Source organism: Corvus hawaiiensis, chromosome 4 (assembly GCF_020740725.1).
Source record: "Corvus hawaiiensis isolate bCorHaw1 chromosome 4, bCorHaw1.pri.cur, whole genome shotgun sequence".
Lineage (NCBI taxonomy): Eukaryota > Metazoa > Chordata > Aves > Passeriformes > Corvidae > Corvus > Corvus hawaiiensis.
The window spans coordinates 27,375,015-27,396,823 of NC_063216.1; the positions used below are offsets into that span (position 1 = coordinate 27,375,015).

The following is a 21,809-nucleotide window of genomic DNA, read 5'->3' on the forward strand; positions in this document are numbered from 1 at the left end:
AAGGATGGGGCATCCACAACTCTCGGCAACCTCTCCCAGTGCCTCACCACCCTCACAGTGAAGAATTTCTTCCTAACTCCTATGAGTACGCTCCCACACCGGGCTGTGGAAAACTAAAAACCCATCGCTACAGGCTTTCCAGGATTTGGGCACCGCTCAGGCTCGCGAGTTCGGCGTGGCTGCAGAAAGCGGCGGAGGGTCTCGGCAGCGGGAGCCCCTCGGTTCCTGCGGCCGGGGGGTAAGGGCCAGCAGGGTCAGCAGGACCAGGGATCCGCCGGCAGCCACCGCCCCTCCGCGGCCGCTCCGCACCTCACTCAGCCCGTGGCACGGCGGGGCCGGTCCGGGCGGCGGCCGGTGGCGTCACAGCGGGGCCCGGCGGGGCCCGCCCCGGCCGGCGCACGGGTCACGTGAGCGGCGGCGGCGGCGGCGTCAGCTGATCGCGGCGCGGCGGCGGCGGCGATGGACTTTCTGCTGGGGAACCCCTTCAGCTCCCCCGTGGGGCAGCGCATCGGTGAGAGCCGCACCCGCGCCCCCCCCGACCCTCCCCGCGCCCCCTCTCGCCCGTCCGGCCCCGCGCCCCCGGGGGCGTCCGCCGGACCCTTCCGTGGGGAAGCGCCGGCCCCCGCCTCCGCGGCGGGACCAGCAGCGCACTAACCAATCACAAGAGCGTTCCGCTCTGACTGACAGGTGCCGCTGGCCAATAGTGGGCGCGCAGCCCGAGGCGGCTCCGTCGGGGGCCCCGCCAGCCAATCGGGGCGCGAGGGGGTCTCGGGGTGGCGAGGTGAAGTTTGCTCTCTTAAAGGGGCCGCAGGCCGGTGGTCCGCGCCACGCCCCCCGGCACCGCAGAGCACCGTGATTGGCTCGGGGCCATTCCCGCCCGCGCCTCTTCGGGGGCTTCGGGGAGCTGCTGATTGGCTGGGCTCTAGCCAGGACAGCCTATCGCGGCCGGGCGGCAGCGGGGCTCGTGTCCCTCGGTGGCGCGAGGGGCGGCCGCGGGACGGCGGGGCTGTGGGACGGGGGCGGCAGGGGCTGCGGGGACAGCGGAGACAGCGGGGCTGTGGAGACAGCCGGGCTGTGGGACGGGGGTGGCAGGGGCTGCGGGGACAGCGGGTGCAGTCTGGGCTGGCTTTGGGGCACGCGGCTCACCCTTTCGGACCCGTGTCCCTTACCCAAAGGACTCATGCGCTGGGCAGCTGGGGGTGTTTGTGTGCCCCGAGCCTCCCTGCATTGAGCTGTGGGACAAGCGGTGCTTGGCAGGGCCATGCACTGGGTCCTGCAGCAGGAGCTGGTTCACGGCATGGAGCACCAGCTTTGACAATGAACACAGCACCCCCTCTGTGACCTGGCAGGCCCACAGGCACATGGTGTCCCACAGACCCTGTGCTCAGGGCTGCTCAGGGAACATGGGAGAAGGATGTGGTCGGAGAAAGTGGAGCAGAGATGCCGCAGTTAGAGAGAACAAGACCGTCAACAGCCGTGCTGGTGTCAGACAGTGATGCAGTCTTTAAAATGCTTAGAATGAAGACTCTGTTCCCATGTTGTGTTGCCTAAGGGCCTTCAAGTTGTGCTTGAAGGTTGATGCCCATTTAAACTCTCCACTTGTAAGTTTATGTACTTGGTCACTTTTGCTGTTCGTCACTTGTCAGACCTTTGCTCTTTGCTGTGAACATGTGGTCCCACATTCAGTCTTTTTGATGTGCTTGCATGAGTGAGCAAGTGGCTGTGTGTGCAGTGGGAAGGGAGCAAGTAGCTGCTTTAAGTAATGCTTTTATTATAATGATTGTAGAGGCTATCCTAACACTGTCCCAAAGTGTGTCAGGGGCACTGTGTTGTGCCACTCTGGTGTTGGGACAGATAGGTGAGATGCATTACAGCCAGGTGGGGGAAGGATCATCAGGAAATACTTCCTGTTATCAAAATCCTCCAGATGATCTTTAACATACCCCCAGAAGAACATCACATGTTTGGTCACACATTCCAGGAGAAGCCGTCTCCTGTCCTTTCCTGAATGAATGCTCTGTGTTCCCTCAGTGAGTGTATCAGATATGCCCTTGCGTTTGGGTAGAGGCAATCTGAAGGTTGCCTCACAGATTTTTCTGGTCAGTAGAGTAACCAGATTGTAACCAGGCTTTGCTTCAATTAAGCAAGGGATTCCCAATTAACAAACCAACAGCAAAGAAGAGGAAAAAGAAAAGTTATTTCAAAAGTGTTGTCAGAGAGGGGTTGAGAAGCCTCAGTAGCAGAGGTGTGATAGTAGGGAGATCTTAGTGAATGGGGTTGATTTGGGTTATGGGAGTCCAAAGGAATGGAGGAATTACAGCATGTGAAAAAGGAACTCTGTGGAGGACTTGAAAGGGCTGGTGACTGAAAATATGAATATTTTCTCCTTTTGAACATTGCCTATCAACATCCTGGGGACATGGATAAATGCTATCTTCCCTGCTTAATTTGGGATGCAAACATGACTTACCCAAACTCGTTTGGTAGGTCCATGGCAGCTGCGTGTCCAACCCATGAGCCTGATCACCAAACCTGCACAGCGCTGCTGCTCTGGGCTGTCTGCAGAAAGATAATGCTGCGTCCTTGTAAATTATTTGGGCAAAGTCATGTATGCTTGATAGAGCTTATGAAGTCTAAAATAGCTTTAGATGAAGGCTAAGGAAGAAAAAAAATAAATCCTCTGTGGCATACTCTAGCAACATTCTCAAATTCCCTCATTAATGTTAATCTAGTAAGACCCATTTATTTTTCTGACTAGGAAAGCAATGCCCAGATAATCTCAGTGATCTGTCACAGAATGAGTCAGTTGCAGAGGAGTAGGTTTCCTAGTTTCTTACTCACAGTTCTGAGATTTAGTCACAAAAGTTGCCTCTGTCTGGTTTTTGCACAGGATGGTGTCTCTTCCTGTGATGTCTCTTCCCAAGCAAGAGGAATACAGACTTGCTTGTTTGAGTTTTTTAGTTTTTGTTTCTGTTGTGTGGTGGGTTTTTTTAAAATCCAGTGGGAAAATTTCCAAAGAGTGATAAAGCACCATAGTTCAGATTCTCCCCTCAAAAGGGAAATCCACTGTGCCTCCATCTAGGAGCTAAGAGAAGCTTTTTTCCATTTTCAAAATGGAAAATCTAATTTCAAGGAGGTGAATTCTCTCTTAGTGAGAGGATGGACATGAAACCACCAATGCTCTCTCCTCACCCTGGAAGTCTAAAATAACTAGTAATTATAGCAATACCAAAATGGACAGAGGCAGGTTATTTCAGTGAGTGAGGGCAGGCAAGGCATAGAAGTAACGGTGTAGCACAGAGATGACACAGATTTTTTTATGGATGGGGGTTATTTTAAGCATGAGGACTGGGAAAAGTTAAGACTGTAAAGAGGGAGCAAGTAGGAAAGGCTCCTGGGTGAGGAAGAGAGGCAGATGCAAGACAATATGTCAAAAAAATCCCCACAACCTTTTGGTTCCCACCTCGCAGGTGTTCCTGCACCCCTCTGTGAGCTCTGTGGGTCCCTGTGAGGTTGTGCTTCTCAAAAAGGCATTGCCTTGTCTTCTGTGCCTGCTCTGTCTGGAGGAAAAGGGGCAAAGGCAGCAGTTGAAGAGCCACTTGATCCCTGAGAATTTGAGTTGATTCACAGGAAAGGGGCAGGAGTTCAGAGACACAAATACCCACACCACTATGTCAGCAAATTCTGTGTCCATCACCATCCTGGAATTAGGTTTGGAGCTGTATCTCTGGTCTCTCTAGAAAGCACATTGTCCTCTCAGGCTTTGGGGGAAGGATACATCTAAATGGTGAAGTCCTGAAAGAGCTGGTGCTGAAGTTCCCTCAAGGGAAGTAAAAGCATGACGCTTGTTCAGGATGCTGATTTGGGCCTGTGAGTTTGTGAACTGAAGTTGGGAGAAGGGACTCTTGAATTGCTTTCTGCTGAACCTAAGCTGGCTCATGCAACAAACTGCTGGTGCCCTCAAACGCCTGTTGAAATGAGTGAGAAGGTGCTTGATGCTTTGCTGAGGAACTTAGAGCCAGCAAGAAGCACTGCAGGGAACACCGTTTGAAGGCTTCGCTTGGAGGAGGGGCAGAGCATATCACGAGCAAAGGGTTTCTGAGAAGCATCTGGCTGGTTATGGGTACTCCAGGTCTGGAATGGGGAGCAAAGGGGACAGGAGCCTGCACAGTACCTTCTGTCCCTGGCTCCTGTACTTCCCCACAATACTGGCTGCAGTGCTGGTGTGCTGCTGCAGGGACAGCTGAGTGGGATCCCCAGCCTCACAGTGTGCTCTCCCCTGCCACCAGGGCAGAGACAGTAACCTTGAAAAGAAGCAAGGTTGTGAAATGTACTCATAGCACAAAGCAATGTACAGCTCCTTTGCGCCAGTTATGCCAAGCTCGGAGTTCTTCATTATCTGACGGTTCCAAATAACTTTTATCACCTAGCTGCAGTCAGCAGGAGCACATCAAATGCCATGCAGGAAAAGAGCTGATGCTCTGGTTCAACCCGTACCAGAGCCAGTCCTCCACAGTTCTGGGTCGACCTGAGGAATTTGTGAGGCAGCAGACTGGAATCAGACAAACCCCAGTGCTGTCACACCCGGGGAGCCGGACTGGCTGCCAAAACAATGTGGCTTTGGAGCGGCCCCGTGAAGGGCCTCCTGTACATTCAGCGGCCAGTTGGTTTGGGGCTTGGAGGGGGACAGCACTCGCAGGCTCGCAGTAACCTCTGCCAGGGGAATTCTCTGCTGCAGGTCAGGCTCAGCTGGTAACACACAGAAGTAGATGCTGCCTGATGAGTCCCACCAGGCAGAGTGCTGGGTGTGTGGCAGTGCCCTGCCTCCTGTGCTCGCTCTTTTTAGGGACTTGCCGCTGTCCCCAGCCATCCCGGGCTCAGATTTCATGCGGAGCAGACAGCTCATGTGCTAATTACAGCTCATGAAATGGGGCCAGCCACTCTGATCCTTCATGTGACTAATGAATTAGACTTTGTTTCCTCCCCTTCTGCAGGCTTTACAAAAGGGTAAAGTTCAGGATTTCGGAGAAAACTCCGTATCTTACTAGGCTTGGACAGTCCCTTACAGCTTGGAAGAGGGCAAGGATGATTAGAAGGGCATTAACTCCAGCTCTCCCAATGCCAGCTAGGCCAGGCCTTAATTTGTACTGGGTAAATTCAAGCGTTTTGTCCTTGAAATTGCCTCAGGGTCACATTCCTGTTTTCCATATGCTCTAATACTACTCTTCCAGCTTTGTATTTTGTGAGCCTGTGTTGAGTTTATGACAGATTTTCTGCTTTACTACAGCTGTCCCTTGATGAGTGTATGAACTAGGGTGACAGTAGCAGGATGACCAGTGTCTTGTGGGGTAGCAGCGGGGCAGGATGTGTCACTTCTGAGGAAGCCCAGTTTTCCCCTAAGTGGCCAGCCAGGTGAAGGAGCACACATGTTTTATTTGCATTCCTCTCTGAAAAGCAAACCCACTGCTTGACCTTGGCAGGATTGGTGCATTTGGAGGGAAAGGGTGGTGGAGAGCAGGTTACAGCGTGCCACCAAACACTGGGAAGCGAAGGAAGGGTGTTTGCAGATTCAATTCATGTTTGTGTACAATGCAAAGGAAGGTTGGGGAGATCTGAACAGCAAGGATTGATGGTTAAAAGCAGGTTTTATTTTGTCCTGTGTTTCTTCTGTAGCTCAGTTTCCAAGCAAGCTCAGCCCTGTTCCTGAGTTGTGGGTTTTTCCTTCCATGTGCAGTGAGAAGAGTGGATGTAAACTTCCCTTTCAGCAGAGCAACCCCTGTGTAATGGATTTCTGTGATTTCATTGCCAGTGGCAGTAAACAGTGCAGTGAAATTTCTGGCTTGTTCAAACCATCATGTGTCATGAGCAAGGGATCCCAGGGGAGAGCACAAGTGAGGGGTGGCTTTGTAACCACATGAGCCAAACCCATCACACTGACCTGACCTGCAACCTGCCTGCCAGCAAGGCTGGTGTCCCAGGGAAGGAGGAAACCTGGAGCTCTGACATTGTACTGAGTAGTGATCCCAAAGGAGCCCCAATGGAAAACATTTTCCCTCATGTGTTACCACAGTTTCCCCCATTGACTGGTACATGCCTTGGTGCACCAGACATGCCCATTGCCCTGGTTGTATTCTCCACCACAGCACCCAGTGCAATGCTTCCTCCTGTGCCTTACTGAGGAAGCTTGGATCGCCCAAGATCAGAATCCCTATGTAAAGTTAATACTCAAAGTGACAAAAGTTTACCTGAATCAAGGAGCTTTAAGGTTATTCCAATAATAGCCAGACCTTCAGAAAAGTGGAAGAGTATCAAGAACATTCTGCCACTCTCCTTCCCTTGTCTGCCCTCTTTCATCTGGCTGTGGCCACAATGTCATCAGCCTAATCACTGTGTAATCAATACATTCTGTAGCCAACAGAAAAGGTGGTGGCTGGATTGTGATAAGATGCAGATAGCCTCACACTGTGGTGTGCAATCTGTGGGAGGGACACGTGTATAAGAGGCTCCATTGCACAGTGGTGTGAATAGCTCTGTTCCTGACCCTTAACAGGTCATGATGGATGTGCTTACCCAGGCAGGAATTAAAAAATCATGTTCCTGTGTTATGGCCTTATCCCCTTACTATGTGAATGGGCATTTAATTTCATTCCCACACAGGGATCATTAACTGCTCGGTCAAAAGCAGAAAAAGGCAGCTCTGCAGAGGAAGGACCTCTCAAAAGTGGTAGAGGACCCACAGCAGCAAGGGACAGCCCCAGATTTTGCAGGGACAGCAGTTTTGAAAATGCAGGCACTTCTATAAGTACCTCGCTGGGACTGAGCTCTCCTGAAGAGCACCTGGTAAGTGCTAAACTGGTCTGGCCAGTTTTAATTCTCTTGCCCCAGTGCTAAGTCAAGTGTTTTGTAGGATGAGAGAGCTGGAAATGATGGGTTTTGTCCTTTGCTTGCCATTTGCTGTGTCTCTGTGTTTCCCTGTGGTCTCGGGAGTGCCTGGGTCCTGCTGGCCCCGATGGCAGTTCTCTTTCCCCCAGCTACTGGTGGTGTCCCTGAAGGCATCAGTCGGTGGCATGGCTAGGACTGAGACATGGATGATTACAGGGTGGAGACACTGGTGCTCCCAGTAATAGCTGCTCATTTCCCAAATCTCTGCCTTGAATAAATAACATCAAGGCTGACTGAGGAATTCCTAATTAAAGGGGACACAATCAAAGCTGAAACAATATTGCTTCAACTTCAGCCTGCAGTTTGCTTCTGCCCACACTCCCTAAAGGCCAGAAGTTCAGGGGAGAGGTGTAAATGTTGAACAAGAGAAAGCTCTGCTTATAGTTTTCTATGTTTGCTTGTTTATTTTTATAGAGCTGGTGTACAGAAGAAAGTGGAGTTGATTCTTTTGTTTCCTTATGTGGTACAAATCAATAATTGGTGCTACTGGCATTAGATCCATATCAGCGTGAGTGGGCTGAACTCACAGTTTCTGGCCTTGCAGTAACAAAGCAAATAAGCCCCCTTTTCCCCAGCTCTGGAGCTGAAGTCATGCTGAGCCCCTTCGCTTCATGTGCAGAACACCTGAGATCACACAGAGTGTTTGTGCGTCGGTATTGTCGGGTGCCATGGTCACCCACCATCCCGGCCATGTCCTCTGCCGTGGTGACACCTAGTGGGGAGCACTTGGTGACCTGGAATTTGCATATGGATTAGCTTCCTTGCATGTTGTAGTGGCAGCCAGGGAGAAACAGGCTGGGGTCTGGGGTCTTGTGAGAGGTTAACTTAAGAGTGCCAGGGCTGCTCTTTACCCTGTCTTGGTTTCTGTTTTCCAGAGAGAGCTACCGATGGGTCCCTGCGGAGTGAGGACTGGGCTCTCAACATGGAGATCTGTGACATCATTAACGAGACTGAAGAAGGGTAAGGCAGCTGGCAAGGGTCCATATCCAGTGGCAGGTCCCTGCACTGCCTGTAACACCACATCCCTAGGCTGCAGTGGTAACATGCACTGGTGGAGGTAATAAGCTATGCTTCCCAACAATCCCTGAGACAAGGCTCTGCTAGGAGACCTAGAGACATAGCAAAGCTGTCAGAGCACATATTAGATGCTTGTCTATAATCTTGGTGAGTGCTAGGAGCCATTGAAACAGGCCTTCAGGGTCCCCAGACAACCCTCTGTTCAAGCCAGGCTGCCTCCCAACTCCAAAAGGCATATTTGCATTTCTTCTACTTTGATTTATTCTCTCTTCCTACCCTTCTCTTTCTCTCCTCTGGGAATGTAAAAATCTAAAGGCTGGTGACTGAGGAGAGGGGAAAATCTCAGGCTGCTATTCAGTCCTCTCACTGTGCCAGTCTTTCTTAGGTTTCTTCTCTGGTATTTTCATGTACAGTCACTCAAACACACACAAAGTGGGTGGGGGGAGCTCTTGTCTCCCTCTCCCTGCAGGGAGATCAATCATCAATCTGCCAGACTTGTTAACTCTGGAGCTGGGGATTTGCCAGTGAATTCAGGGGAGAATGCTCCTTCTCACAGTGGAGATGTCAAGAGCAGCATGTAAAAAGGAAGGTGCTACATGGAATAAAACACGTAGGTCTCACTCCTGCTGTCCTACCCCACAGTGATGTTGACAGAGGATTAGCAAGCCCAGTTTTCAGCTTCACAGTTGTATGGAAACAAAGTCAAACATCTCTACTTACAGATCTGCCACCGCTCCTTTTCCACTATCCCCATGGTGCAAAGACACCTGTTGCTGTTCACAGTTCTCAGGCCTGAGCTGTGGCCACTTGTTTCAGATTTGGACACCTGATAACACAGCTTGACAGGCTCTCCCATTGCCCTGATAATGCCCATCCATTGACACCATGCTGCCCCATAGCCCAATACACTCCTGCCCTCCTCACTGCCTCAGTGTCTCCACCCCACTTTTCTCCTCCGGCACTGCTGCTCTTCTAGCTCAGCTTCACTTCCTGTGCTCTGCTAAAGCATGTTGGTTCATTTGTGCCCTCTTAAGACCACAATGGTCTGAGACCATGGTGTTTCTCCCCTCTGAGAATGGTTAATGAGGCCCTGCTATGCTGTTGCTCTCATACCCACCTGCAATATAGGCAAGATTTTGCCACTGCATCTCCCCTGCGGCTTTTGAGCCTCCTTGTCTCCAGGGAAATGTTAAACATCTCCCCTTTGAGCAACACAGGAATTGCCACAGCTTGCTTCTCCTTCCTGTTTCTAACCCATGCCAAGCTTTTCTGTGATCTCCTCCTCTTCAGTCTCTCTGCCATGGGATTTTGCTCTATCCCCAGCAAGTGTGTTTCTAGCATTGTTTTTCCTCTGTTCTCTCTTGTGTCCTAAACATCTTGAGCTGTTTCAGATGTCAGCGCAGAGGCCTCCAACTTCAGTAACAGCACTCGGGGACATGGTTTAGTGCTGGACTTTGCGGTGTTAGGTTTATGGTTGGACTTGATGACCTTAGAAGGTCTTTTCCAATCTAAATGGTTCTATGATCAGTCAACCCCACTCCTCTTGCAGAACTACAAGCAGACGCTGCTTTACCAGTCACTGCTTCAAGCCATCCTGAAAGCATGGTGAGGGATACCTGTTGAGTATGAGGCATCCAAAACCAGTGGCTGTTTTTCTTTGCCCCAACCTTCTGATGATCTTCCTTCATCTTATTTCTCCTTCAGGCCCAAAGATGCCTTCCGAGCCATTAAGAAGAGAATTGTAGGGAATAAGAACTTCCATGAAGTTATGCTGGCTTTGACGGTGAGTGGTCAGGGCTCTTTCTCTGCTCTGTGATACCCTGCTGTAAAGCTGAGTGCTGAACACAAGTACTTTTTAGCACACATGCTGAACAGACACATGTACCTAAAGCCAACAAGTCTAACATGTGGGCAGAGAAGGCTACAGCTAATGCTTCATTGCCTTTGAAGGTCCTGGAGACCTGCGTCAAGAACTGCGGCCATCGCTTCCACATCCTTGTGTCCAGCCAGGACTTTGTAGAAGGTGTCCTGGTGAGAACGATCCTCCCAAAGAACAATCCACCTGCCATAGTGCACGACAAGGTGCTGACCCTCATCCAGGTGAGTCAAGAAGTGTGAGCATCTGCACCCATCCAGAGAGTGTGTGTGTTTGGGTGTCTGTACAGAAAGTTGTTGTATGTGGTGATGGGCTGTACTGTCTCCTTCTCCCCAGTCCTGGGCAGATGCCTTCCGCAGCTCTCCGGACTTGACTGGTGTCGTTGCTGTCTATGAAGACCTGAGAAGGAAGGGCCTGGAGTTCCCCATGACTGATCTGGACATGCTGTCACCCATCCACACACCACAGAGGGTATGGGAGTATTGCTGAAGAGAAGAATGTTGGGCAGCTGCCATTCTGGAGCAATGAGGGGATTTCAGGAACTCTGTCTTGCATTTAGAGGGTTTTTGGGTGGTGAGAAGCTCCAGGACAGCCAAGAGCTGTTGAAAGCAGATGGGGAGTTGCCATCAATATTTCTCCTCTAGTTGCACTGCCCTGTCAAGTGTGAGTGTCTAACATCTCCTTCTCTCTGTCACCTTCCCCACTTTTGTCTGCAGACTGTGTATAGCTCCAACTCTCAATCTGGACAGAACTCACCCACAGTCAACTCCCCTCAGCAGATGGAGTCCATCCTCCACCCTGTCACCCTGCCCCCCGGGAGGGGCACATCCAGCGACGCGCCCATCACGCCCACACCAGAGCAGGTGAGCTGGACACAAATCCCAGGATGTTGCTGACTCTGCCTGTGTTTGAGGCTATTTCACAAACACTGTTCTGGGACTGCAGTCCTGGTCCTGCCCCGGCCTCTGTCTTCAAGGAGTTGTTCCTCTAAAGCACAGTTCTTCGAGAGCTCCCCAGAGCTCCATTGTGGTCACAGTGATGAACTGGGATACCGCAACCATAGAGTGGTTATGTTTTCCTAAGACAGGGCTGCTTGCAGGTAAAGGAAAGTTCTCCTGGCTATAGGGAAGTGGAGAGCTGAGACATGATGCCTCTTTATCATCTTTGTTTATCTTGCCTCACTGCTTACTTTATATGAATCAACCCTATCTGGCTATGTGGTTTCCAAAGGCTAGGGCTTCCTCACTTGTTTCCCCACCCTCTTTTCTCCTTCCTCACCCTGACTTCATATGATACCATGTTCAGCACCAAACCTCCAGCTGTCGGTATTTTGCATTCCCTTGCAGAACAGAGAGTAGAAACTGTTCTAAAGAGGGTCATTAGCAGCTTGTAAACCAGACGAATAAAGCTTCAACTGCACACTGAGCTGAGGCTCTCCTGTTGAATGGGAATTAATTTTTTTCCCCTCTCGTACACCACTTTGGAAATTAAACTATTTAAATGGCTACCACACGGGGGCTGTTAGCTGAGGAGAGATTTGAATCATAACAGCAGCCTGTGCTGGCTATTAAAAATCAAAGGCTAGTGGCCAAAGATCCCAGGTGAGGGCCTGGCATCTGTTACCAGCAAATGAATTTGATGGTAAGTAATGAAGGTGTTTCCTGTTGGGAGCTCCTGAGAGCTAAAATGAATGGTGACAAACAAACTCCCCAGTGGCTGTTCCTCCAGCTCTGTGAACATGCTTACATATGTGGTGCCATTCCCTGCCATTCAGAGCTACCTCAGCTGCGTCCTCCACCTTCCCTGGTGGAGCTGTCACTTTGCTTTGCTTTTGCAGATCGGGAAGCTGCGCAGAGAACTGGAAGTGGTGAATGGGAACACAAAGGTTATGTCGGAGATGTTGACAGAGCTGGTGCCATCCCAGGCTGAGCCTTCTGACCTGGAGCTGCTGCAAGTAAGGAACACACGGCAGGGGTGGAGGGCTGGCACATGAAGCACAATGACTGGATGGACTGAGGCCCGATGCATGCCAGAGGAAGGACTGGACAGTTTAGTGTGGGGCTTTATCAGGGAGTGAAGGGATAAGGGAGACACAGGGAAGGTAGAGTTTCAATGGTGGATGGAAATTGCACTACCGAGGCTGGAATCATCTCACGTGGGAATTTGTAGTTGCCAAGGGCCTTTCTTTCTGGGTGATGTGTTACACTAAAAGCATACAATTATTCCATGTAAAGCTCAGACTCAATTTACCTCTCACACCAATATTTGTTGCTCATCAACAGTTCCTGATAGATCCCTGATAGTAGCCTCTGGGGTCTGTGTTCCAGACAGACTTCTAGATTTGTGAGTGCTCAGCCATAAGCGTGACCTTTGTGGTAAATTGCCCTGCTTTGAACAGGAGCTGAATCGGACATGCAGAGCCATGCAGCAGCGAGTCCTGGAGCTGATTCCCCGTGTCCTCCACGAGCAACTCACCGAGGAGCTGCTCCTCATCAATGACAACCTCAATAACGTGTTTCTACGCCATGAAAGGTACCTCTCTCCTCCCTTCTCTTCCCTGCTCTCCCTCAAGAGTTCACTGCCCTTGAAGGCTGCCTAGCCCACCCTTTTGATCTGCCCATGAGTATAATACTCGAGACATATCAGTCTGTATCATCCATCCTTGAGAACAAAGCCTGTTCTCAGTTTTTGCTGACTAATTCCTGTCCCTTCAAAACTGCTGTGTAAGTTCCTGACGGGATATAAAGATGTGCCTGTGGCATAACCCAGAAGAAGGAGGCAACTGCATGGAAAGAGCTGGTTTTCTAGCTCTGAGGCAGATGGGGACAGAAAGAAATTGCCCAGGTGTGGGATCAGCACTCCTTTTTTTTTTCCCTTCTGTTTCAACAAACACATCTCTTTGCTAGAATGAAGTCTGGGGAGTTCATCCCCAGATGAACTGTATGGAGAGCTGTTGGTTAGGAGTAACTCTGGAGGATCCTAAGAAGCATTCTCACACCACCTCTCAGGAGACATCAACTCTCTGGGTCTTGTTGGGGTGTCTTGAGGGGAAATTGGGCCCTGAGCCATGATTCCCCTTTCCTTGTGGGTAGGAAACGGCAGACTGTGCCAAGTCTTATAAGAAATCTCCTGGGCTGTGGGTGAATGAGCCCACACGACTGAAATGCATCCTGTCATCTTTCTTGCAGGTTTGAGCGACTTCGGACAGGACAGCCTGTTAAGGTAACTCGGAGCAACTGCCCCTCTGTGCAGCTTGGTTTACATCCTGCAGGTCCAGCAGTGCCCTGCTGACTTGGAGGGAGGTTCAGTCTGCCCCACTTAGAAATGGTGGGCTTTGCTGTCCCAGCCAGGCTGCACCAGACCACCTGGTGTGTGGGACACCCCAGTTCCCACTGCAAGCCTCTCCCGCCCTGCCCAATGAGCAAGAGCAGAGCAGAGCAGCAGTTATGTTTATTAGTGAGATTCCAATTCCCATATAAACCTTCTCTGAGCACTACCCTGTCCTCTGAACGAGCATCTACCCTACTTATTGACATCCAGCAGAGCTGGGAGGCTGGCTACCACGGCATATCCTGCCCTGGGACACTATTCCCAGCCAGTTCTCTGGTCACTGTCCCTCTTCTCCCTCTTCATAGCTGATACCTTTTAATGAGCGCAGAAGGGCTTTCCTCTCCAGTATCAATGAGCTACGATTGTAGGGTCAGGGTGTCCAAGCTTCAGAAACTCTCCACCATCTTCTTTTTTCTTCCTACAAAGGCACCAAATGAGGCAGAGAACAGCTTGATTGACCTGGCACCCAGTACTCCTTCAGCACTGAAACAGCCTGAAGTCACCAGCAACCTTTCCTCTCAGCTGGCTGGAATGAGTATGTTGCCATGTGGTTTTCCCCTCAGTCTTTCTCCTGTACTGCTTTGAAAATCCTTTCCTGCCCTTGAATCATCTCCCAAAATTATTTAGTCAGATTCATAGAGTAACCTAGAGAAATGCCCTGTGTTTTCAACTAATAAACTCATGAAGAAGCTTGTATATGCCCCAGGGCACTCAAGCATATGTCTTGGTGTTCTCACCTCACATTGTGCAGGAGGTGGCCATGACTTAAGAAGGACCTCAGCATTAGTGTGTGGCTAAGGACCTTGCCTTCCAGAAGGATCAGGAATAAAGTTGCTCTCTCTGCAATGCCTGGCAGCATTGCCTGCTTACCTCTCTTGCTGTGTGGTGTCAGGCTGACCACTGAGGTCTGGGAGAAGCAGAGCAGCTGAAGCTATGCTGCAAAGGCAGCCATGAGCATCTTGGGCTCAGGACCCAGGATTTGACAGGTTGTTTACTCAAGAAGCCTGGGGGATCCTGGGGGTTCTTCAAGATATACCAACAGCCTACCTAGCACTGCCTGGATGCAGGTGCAGAAAATTGGCATAAGACTGTTTTTACAGACAAGCCAGCTAAGATATTTTTCAAGTCACCTTTTTTTCAGATGATGCCTGAGTCACAAAATCCACTCATCTGTCTCAGAGGCATTTGCCCAGAAGCACAGGTTATTTTCTTCCACAGGTTATGGAGCAATTCCCTCCAGAGTTGTCTAAGATGGTCAGGAACATCTAGCCTTCAGCATCAGTAAATTGATGCTGCTGCTGTCTGAAACTGAGCCAAAAGTATCTACTGAGTAGGCAAAGAAACTGCTTCTGTTACTTCACCCACGACACTGCCCACATGAACAGACTGTGCTGCAGCTGAGGAGCGGGATGGAGGAGTGGACCTAGAGCAGTTTAGCCCATTCTGATGATAGCTTCCCATCCAGCACTCTCCAAGCCTACAGTCCTCCGTTTGCTGCTCTGTGCTGCCTGCTGACCCTGCTCTCTCTCCCACAGACCTAGGCTCAAGCAGTGTAAGTGCAGGGCTGCACTCCCTCGACACTTCTGGCAAGCTGGAAGAAGACTTTGACATGTTTGCCCTGACCCGTGGCAGCTCGCTGGCTGAGCAGCGCAGAGGGTGAGTGGAGCAGCTCCCTCTGTCCTGTCCTGTCCTGCCTTCTTGCAAAGGATGAGGGCTCAGGGTAAATGGGGCCATGACCCCAACCAGCAGCACTTCCTGGGAGACAGGAGGATGCAACAGAAATGCACTCTTCACATGCACAGTGTTTGTAGGATGAGCTCTGTGCTCCCAGTCCTTTTTCCTGCTGCCAACATCTCCCCTTCACAGTGTCCTCCTGGGTATGGGGAGAAGGAATTAGTGAGCATGTGAGCATTGCAGTGCCACATGTTCTGGAAGATTCAGTGTCTGGGGATGAAGGTGTGGAGTGGGACTGTCTCAGTCTTCTTGTCTGCCTCTTAACTCATGTGCCCTGACAGGGGTAATGTTGAATTTGGGAATTGCTGAGTACTGATTCAGCCTAACAGACAGAGTATTGAGCTGGAGTGCAGGAAGAGTGCAGTCAGTTGTGCCTTGCAAGAGGGCACTCTTCTGTGCCTCAGCTTCCCCGTTGGCAAGTGGGACTGATGTTTCTTTGTCCATGGTGTGTTTGAGACCTCCTGGTGTAAAGCACTAAGAGTTGGGTCTCCATAGAACTGGATGAACTGAAGAGGTCTTCTCCACTGCAGAGTGGATTCCCGAACCCTTGTTGTGGAGGAGCTGACAAGAGCTGTGCTGACCAGATCCCCTGGGTTTAGAGACTGTGGCTGATCTCACACTGCTTTGCCTGTCAGTGCCATTCACTGCTCTCCATTGAGTACCAAGCAGTAGAGACCAGGGGCACATCACTGCCTCCAGCCCTCCAAGACCTGTGCTCCTGCATTCCTGCAGCCACTGGAGTGCCTTGTTCTGCAGCTGGCCAGTAGCAAGTTAAGGTCTCTTACACATGTCAAGTTAAGGTCTCTTAACCACATCTCCTTTCATTCCTCTGCCTCAGACTGCTTCTGGTAAACATGGTGGGGAAACCCATGGCCTACACATGACTTCATGTGTTTTGTCCCTGGGTTTCCCCACCGCTTTTACTGTGGGTTGTGCTGCCTGAGGACAGAGACAGTCCAGCACAAAAACAGTTGTCTCAACAGCACCCAATCTGGGGCTGAAACTGGAGCCATTGGTATGTGCTCAGTGCTGGAGATGTGCACAGAGGTGGAATTGTATCCTCTCTGCTGTAGCGCAGTCCTTAACAGGCTGAGGTTTATGATCTCTCCACAAGTAACAAGGCATCTTCTATTTATTCCTCACTGCCCTTCATCTGCCTGCACTTGCACTCCTGCCAGGTAACCTCTGGTGGCTCAGGCTTCACATTTCACTCACAAGTGTCTGCTCTCAGTGTCTCCCTGCACTTGAACAGACTCATTGCCCTGCAGCTCCCGAACAGGACGTGCTGGCAGAGCCTCTGGAGTTTGTTCCTGACCCCCCATGCTTTATGTGTGTCTCGGTGAAGCAGTGCTTGAGGCACTTCAAGCCTTTCCTGCCATTCTTCCTCATCAGTGGCATGATAGCAGCGCTGTACTTCATCCTGGATGCCATTGTCCACAGCGGCCCCTTCACTGATGAGCACTTCTTTGAGAAGTTTGAGCGGCGGTGGCCCAAGCCCCTGGCCTCCAACAAAACCAGCTCCACTTGATGTTCTGCTGGATCTGTGGAAAGGGGCCTGGGAGCAGCTGGAGAGGAAACTTGTGGAGAGTTTCTGTGAAAGGCTTCATTTTCCTAGCATGGACAGCTTTCCCCACTCAGCATGGATCAAATGGTGACGTGTGTCATTGTCATGTGTAGTAGCAGTCTAGAGGGGGCACAGGAATGGGATGAGGGAAATTATGGGTGAGACGTGTCTGCGTGTGGAATGGTGCGTTTGGAGGCCTGGAAGCAACATGAGGCTCTTCCGATCATCCAGTCCCACCTATATAGAATAGGCCAGTGAGCCTCTGCCACCATCATTTCTCGAGTGGTATTAGTTAAAGAGATGTTTCTGAGCTGTTTGTGTGTATGAAGATAGATGAGTATGTAGGGGCTTGTTGCTCAAATCCTTTCTAAAATGTCTGTAATATTCTGGTCAGTCTGTGTTAGTTTTCTCTCTTTATAGTCCACCCCAAAGAAGGTAAGTGTTGTGGTTAATGCACCTAGCTGTAAGTCTGTGTCTTAGTTTTCATATGAGTCCTTGTCATTCTTCTGTCAGTGTGCCAGGGCTGTCCTGTTGGATCCCACAATGCTGTTCCAGTGAGTAGATTAGTCTGTTTTGTGGTGGGCTATGCCTTTAATAAGGGCTTTGCACACCTTTCTAGATGCTCTTGGGAGCAGAAAGATGAGGCATGAAAAGTTGTGCAGTCAGAAGAACTGAATATTATGTTTAGGAGTTTTCCTGCTCTTCATTCTCAGGCCTCTCATCAGCCTGTGTTTTGTCTCACTTTTTGCTTCCAGGGTAAAGTATGAAGACCCCCAAGCCACCAAAGGCCTCGCTGGTGCCCTGGATGCCCGGCAGCAGAACACAGGAGCGGTAAGTGGCCACAGCTTTTAGTACATCACCAGGAATGGGAGCAACCTCCTGGCTCACCAAGGCAGTAAGTGTGCTGTCTGGAAAAAGTCAAGTAACTCCCACTCTCCACCAACCTGCATTTCCTAGCTGGGCTACATACCTCATTCTTTAAAGCCCTGAGGTGAGGAGCTATGGAAGGTCTGGGGTTGCCTGAAGGATGTCCTTCCCCAGGGAAATTTCCACCTGGAAATGTATGTTTTATTCCTCTTCAGCAAATTTCCAAGTCCAGTTGCCTTCTCTCAGCAATCAGAGAAGTAGGCCACCAGTACTAGTATATTCTTTCCCCCACCCCAAACCCACTGCCTCCCCTCTCCCTCACACTGCAATGCAGACTCTCTCTCATTCAGGGGGAGTCTGGTGCCTCTAGTGATGGAGCCCAGCTGACAAAGTGGATGATGCGTCAAGGAATGGTGAGATCTGAGGTCGTGGAGCACCAGCAGGGAGGAAGGAGGCTGGGGCTCTGGCACAGAAGTGTCACTGGCACAGCACATGAGGATGCACAGCAGACATCAGCAGATACTGCTAACTGAAATTAAGCAGCCCTGGGCTGGGCCAGTAGTGGAGACCAGGTTTGGGAAGGAAACAGGCAGTGTGTCAGTCCTTCCTCAAGTAAACATTTGTGCAGGAAAAAATCCTAAGAGCTCTGAGGTCAAGAGAGCATGTGCCACTCTGAGCTAGAGGATGGCCTGTTTTGGGATGGGTGTCTGAAGCAGAGGCAATAGGGCAGCTGCTGAGGGCAGCTGCTGCCATTCATTGTCCTTGCAGTCTCTCCTCCTTAGCATGAAGTGCCTCATTTGAAGGAAAACGCATTCTGACTTTACCTTGTTGAAGGCTTCTTCCTATAGCTAGTGAATGAGCTTTCAGGAGGTTGAATTTGGTCTTTTGGCAGCAGGAATTCCTGCAATTGCATTCCCACAGGCACACAGAGGCTTTGACAGCTCCTGGGTCTGAAGCTTGTTAGCCTGTCTTCCTGTAATGGGCACTGCCCAGACTGATGTCTGCTCTAGGAAGTTTCCCCACATGCTGTACAGTTGGCTTGAATGCACTTCTACCCCAGAGAGATCCTCTCTGTGTAGGCAAAGCCAGTTTGCTTTGAAACTTCCCTAATCTCACACATCCTCTTCTGTTCCCATTCATCCATCTGCCAGCTGTGATAACTATCTGCGCTTGCTCCCTGGTTTGGGAAAATCTGCCTGTCTTTGGTACAAAGGCGTTGCTCTTTTTCTTGGTCTCAGTGTTTTCCTGAGGGCAAGGGAGCTATATATATTAGAAAACTAATAAATAAGTTCCCACAAATACTGTCTCATGCTTCTGCTTGGGGAGCCTCTAGCAAGGGCTGCTTCTTGCTCAGCTTTGTTCAGGAGCTCATGACTGGAAAAAAGGATCTGGGGTTTTGAATCTGATTTTGTTTCTTTCAAGGTTATCTCTGTCCACTAGGAATATGTCTCTTTTCTGTTTAAATTGATCAGGGACATGAATTCTTCTGAGCTAGCCTCATCCCTACTGGAAGTAAAATTTAACTGTAGATGACTTTCTCTTTGATGGGTCTGTTTCAGTAGTTTGAAAGTGTGATGTCAAATCCTGCTGTGGTCCATGATCCTACCAGGGAATCAGTTCTTGGCAGGTGTCTTTCCCCTTTATTGTGCTGCCAGACCTGGCACCTCTAATATCTTCAGCATTTCAGATTTTGACATCAGACTGTCACTGGTTTGTAGAAGGGAGGAGGTGTAGAAAAATGCATGTCTCTTGTTCTCTGGCTGCCTAACACAAGCAGCCAATATTCACCTAGTGGGTCCTCACCAAAAAGCAAAGTCTGGTCCAGTCCTAATACCCCAAAGCCAACCACCAAACCACAGATGCTTTTAATGGCATGTATCCTGGAAACTGCGTGTCTGGGCATGGATGGGGCAGAGGAAGCAGGTAAGCAATGGCACCGGTAGCTGGGAGAGCTTTGCAGTGGCACTGGCTGGATTTGGATGGGCCTGAGCTGACAGAACAGTGGAGCGAGAGGGTGAGCTTGTGAGTTGGGCTTTCTTTTTGCATAGTGGATTTACTGGAACATCCTCTATTTTCTTGGCCTCATCACCCCTTTTTTTCTGCCCCAGGTACCAGTTCCTCAAGCCAATTTCATGGAAGACATAGAAAAGTGGCTCTCCACTGACGTGGTAAGTGAGGAGCTGCTTTCCTGGAGCCAGCAGTCCTGCTGGAGTTGTCTGTGGGCTGGATTTCAGGCAGTGTGTAACAGTGCTGGCATTGCTGAATGTGTGGCACAGGCTGCTGGGAGGGATCACGAAAGGAAAAGGCAAGGACACAGGCTTTGGGATACCACAACAGTACAATCAGCCTTCTGGGAGACATAGCTAATGAACTGAGGCTCAGGGTCCCTCTAACGTGTCTGTACTGTGGAAGTGGGGGCAGCACTATCCTGTCTCTCCATGTGCAAAGAATCACATCTGTGAGATGCCTTTACCTACCTTCCTTCTAACCATGCCCTTCTCCTTCTTCTTTAGGGCGAATCAGAGGATGCAAAAGGTGTCACCAGTGAAGGTAAGGTTGGTGCCAGCCAACCCTCTTCTTTAACTGTTCCTGGCAGCACCTTAGCTCTTCCACAAACCCCCCTCCTTGCTAATGCTCTGCTCTTCTCTTGCCCTCAGAGTTTGACAAATTTCTGGAAGAGCGAGCGAAAGTTGCGGACCGCCTCCCCACTTTGTCCAGCTCCTCGGCAGGGACGTCTGTGTCCCCTCCTGCTGCCAGCCATCATCGGAAGCAAGCAAAGGAAGATGATGCTATGTTTGCCTTGTGAATGCTATGGACCGGTGTGCTGTGGAGCAAGAGGCTGTGTGTGCTGTTTTGCTTGCCTCCAACCAGGGGCCAGCAGAGGAAGGACTCTGTCCCCTTCCTCCATTCTCTTCCTGTTTCACCTTTGAGTTATTTTTATTTTTAAGCTGCTTTCAGACTTCAGATAATCTTTGTTGTGTTTAGGGATATCATACAATAGACTTCTGAAGGGGGGGGTTCAAAGCTGCTAGAGAATGTGGGAGTTCAGTGGGCTTTTTATGGTACAGTGTGGACAAAGCAGAAGCTCCGGAAGAAGCTCCTTCATCCTAGTCTCCAATGAGGTAGTTAGAGATCTTGGCCAAGAAACAGGAGAGGCTGCAGTCTGCTGCTGAAATCATTCCTGCCTGCCTCTTTCCTCACCCCTCTCCTAGAATGTATCTCCAGCCCTCTGCCTGCCAGTGTTAGACTGGAAAGCACGGGGATGTGAAACATTACTGGTGGCCAAGGAGGAACACTAACGGTAGAGGAACCCTGTTGCTCTAATCTCTCTTTCACAAGTGCTTGTGGTATGCAACACCTTCCCACTCAACCCCTTCTCTTCCTCTTCCCCGCCTTCCTTTCCCTATCAGTTTATTCAGAATCCTACCCACAGCTCAGATGTTTCCATTGCATGACAGCCAGTCATCCAAGCCCTTGGCAGCACCCAGGACTGCAAGTGGTACCCCAGGCTGAAGGGACTGTCTCCCACGGGATAGGATGTGCCTTCAGCAAACTATTTGCAGTTAATTTAATTCTCCATTATCATATTTTTCTCCCAATGTGATCCTACCTCCCTCTCTCACTTCCACCAATGCCTTCCACCACGTTGTGCCGTGGTGTGGGAAGTCTCTCTGAGCCAGGCCAATGCTACAGACTCCCTCAGGGTGGCTGTGTGCACTGGGGTCACAGAACTGCGTCCCCTTAAAGCAGGAGGCCCTTCCATCAGCATGTGGGAACGTGCTGTTGCTGTAGAAGCTTGTTCAGCTGATGAGCACAGAGGGGAAGCGAGACATCAGTCATTTCATGCCAGCAAAGCAGCCCTGCAGCAGCCAGAAGCTCCTCTGCACATGGGGAGAAAAACCCTCCTGAGCAAACTGCACACGCTGCCCAGTTGTAAATGAAAGCCAGGGAGAAGGGTGCCAAGCTCAGGGCTTCTGCTCGTGGGATTTCTTGTTGAGCGTGGGAGAGTTGTCTTTTTTTACTGCACATTAAAGGAGCAAAGACTTGAGTCTCCCTTGAAGATACGGTGTGTGCTGTCAGTGCTGGTGTGGGGAGGGGAGGATGCTGTGGGGAGAAGAGGGATGAAACCATGCAGCCACATTTGCTCTCCATGAAAAGGCAAGGGCACTGGTGCTGAGAGGAGAACAGCATGGGGGCTGAGGGTGCTGGGAGTCAAGGGAGGTGCTCCCTGCTTTTTACCACAGTCTTGTGGGGAGGTGATTACAGCCCATCTCAAAACAGCAAGAGGGCAAGCTACCCCCTCTCCTTTCCCTCTCTGCCTTGTGGCCAGATCTGAATACCCACCTTGCAGGCTGTAAGTCACTTATAAAGACATGCAAGAAATACAGTTGCTACTAAAGGGCCCTCTGGTATCCACAGGACATCCTCAGTTGTCCCTATGCTACCTCTCCAGTGTCCAGCTGAGTGGGAGCTGTGGGA

The 21,809-nt window shown here is 50.5% G+C and overlaps 1 protein-coding gene across 3 annotated transcripts; it reads left to right on the top strand.

The window, feature by feature from the left end:
• Positions 1 to 401: 401 nt before the first annotated feature.
• TOM1 (target of myb1 membrane trafficking protein) lies at positions 402 to 21,390 on the top strand. 3 transcript variants are annotated; one of them, XM_048301106.1, is made up of 16 exons: positions 402 to 511; positions 7,818 to 7,902; positions 9,664 to 9,742; positions 9,910 to 10,059; positions 10,172 to 10,306; positions 10,552 to 10,698; positions 11,673 to 11,789; positions 12,234 to 12,367; positions 13,024 to 13,057; positions 13,592 to 13,700; positions 14,701 to 14,821; positions 17,219 to 17,294; positions 17,681 to 17,743; positions 19,439 to 19,498; positions 19,844 to 19,880; positions 19,988 to 21,390. In XM_048301106.1, the coding sequence occupies exons 1-16, from the start codon at positions 460 to 462 to the stop codon at positions 20,134 to 20,136; spliced, it is 1,548 nt and encodes a 515-aa protein (XP_048157063.1). In that variant the 5' UTR covers positions 402 to 459; the 3' UTR covers positions 20,137 to 21,390. The 3 variants fall into 3 exon arrangements, with proteins under 3 accessions (XP_048157063.1, XP_048157064.1, XP_048157065.1); XM_048301108.1 differs by lacking the exon at positions 402 to 511 and adding an exon at positions 6,667 to 6,840; XM_048301107.1 differs by lacking the exon at positions 17,681 to 17,743.
• The last annotated feature ends 419 nt before the right edge of the window (positions 21,391 to 21,809 follow it).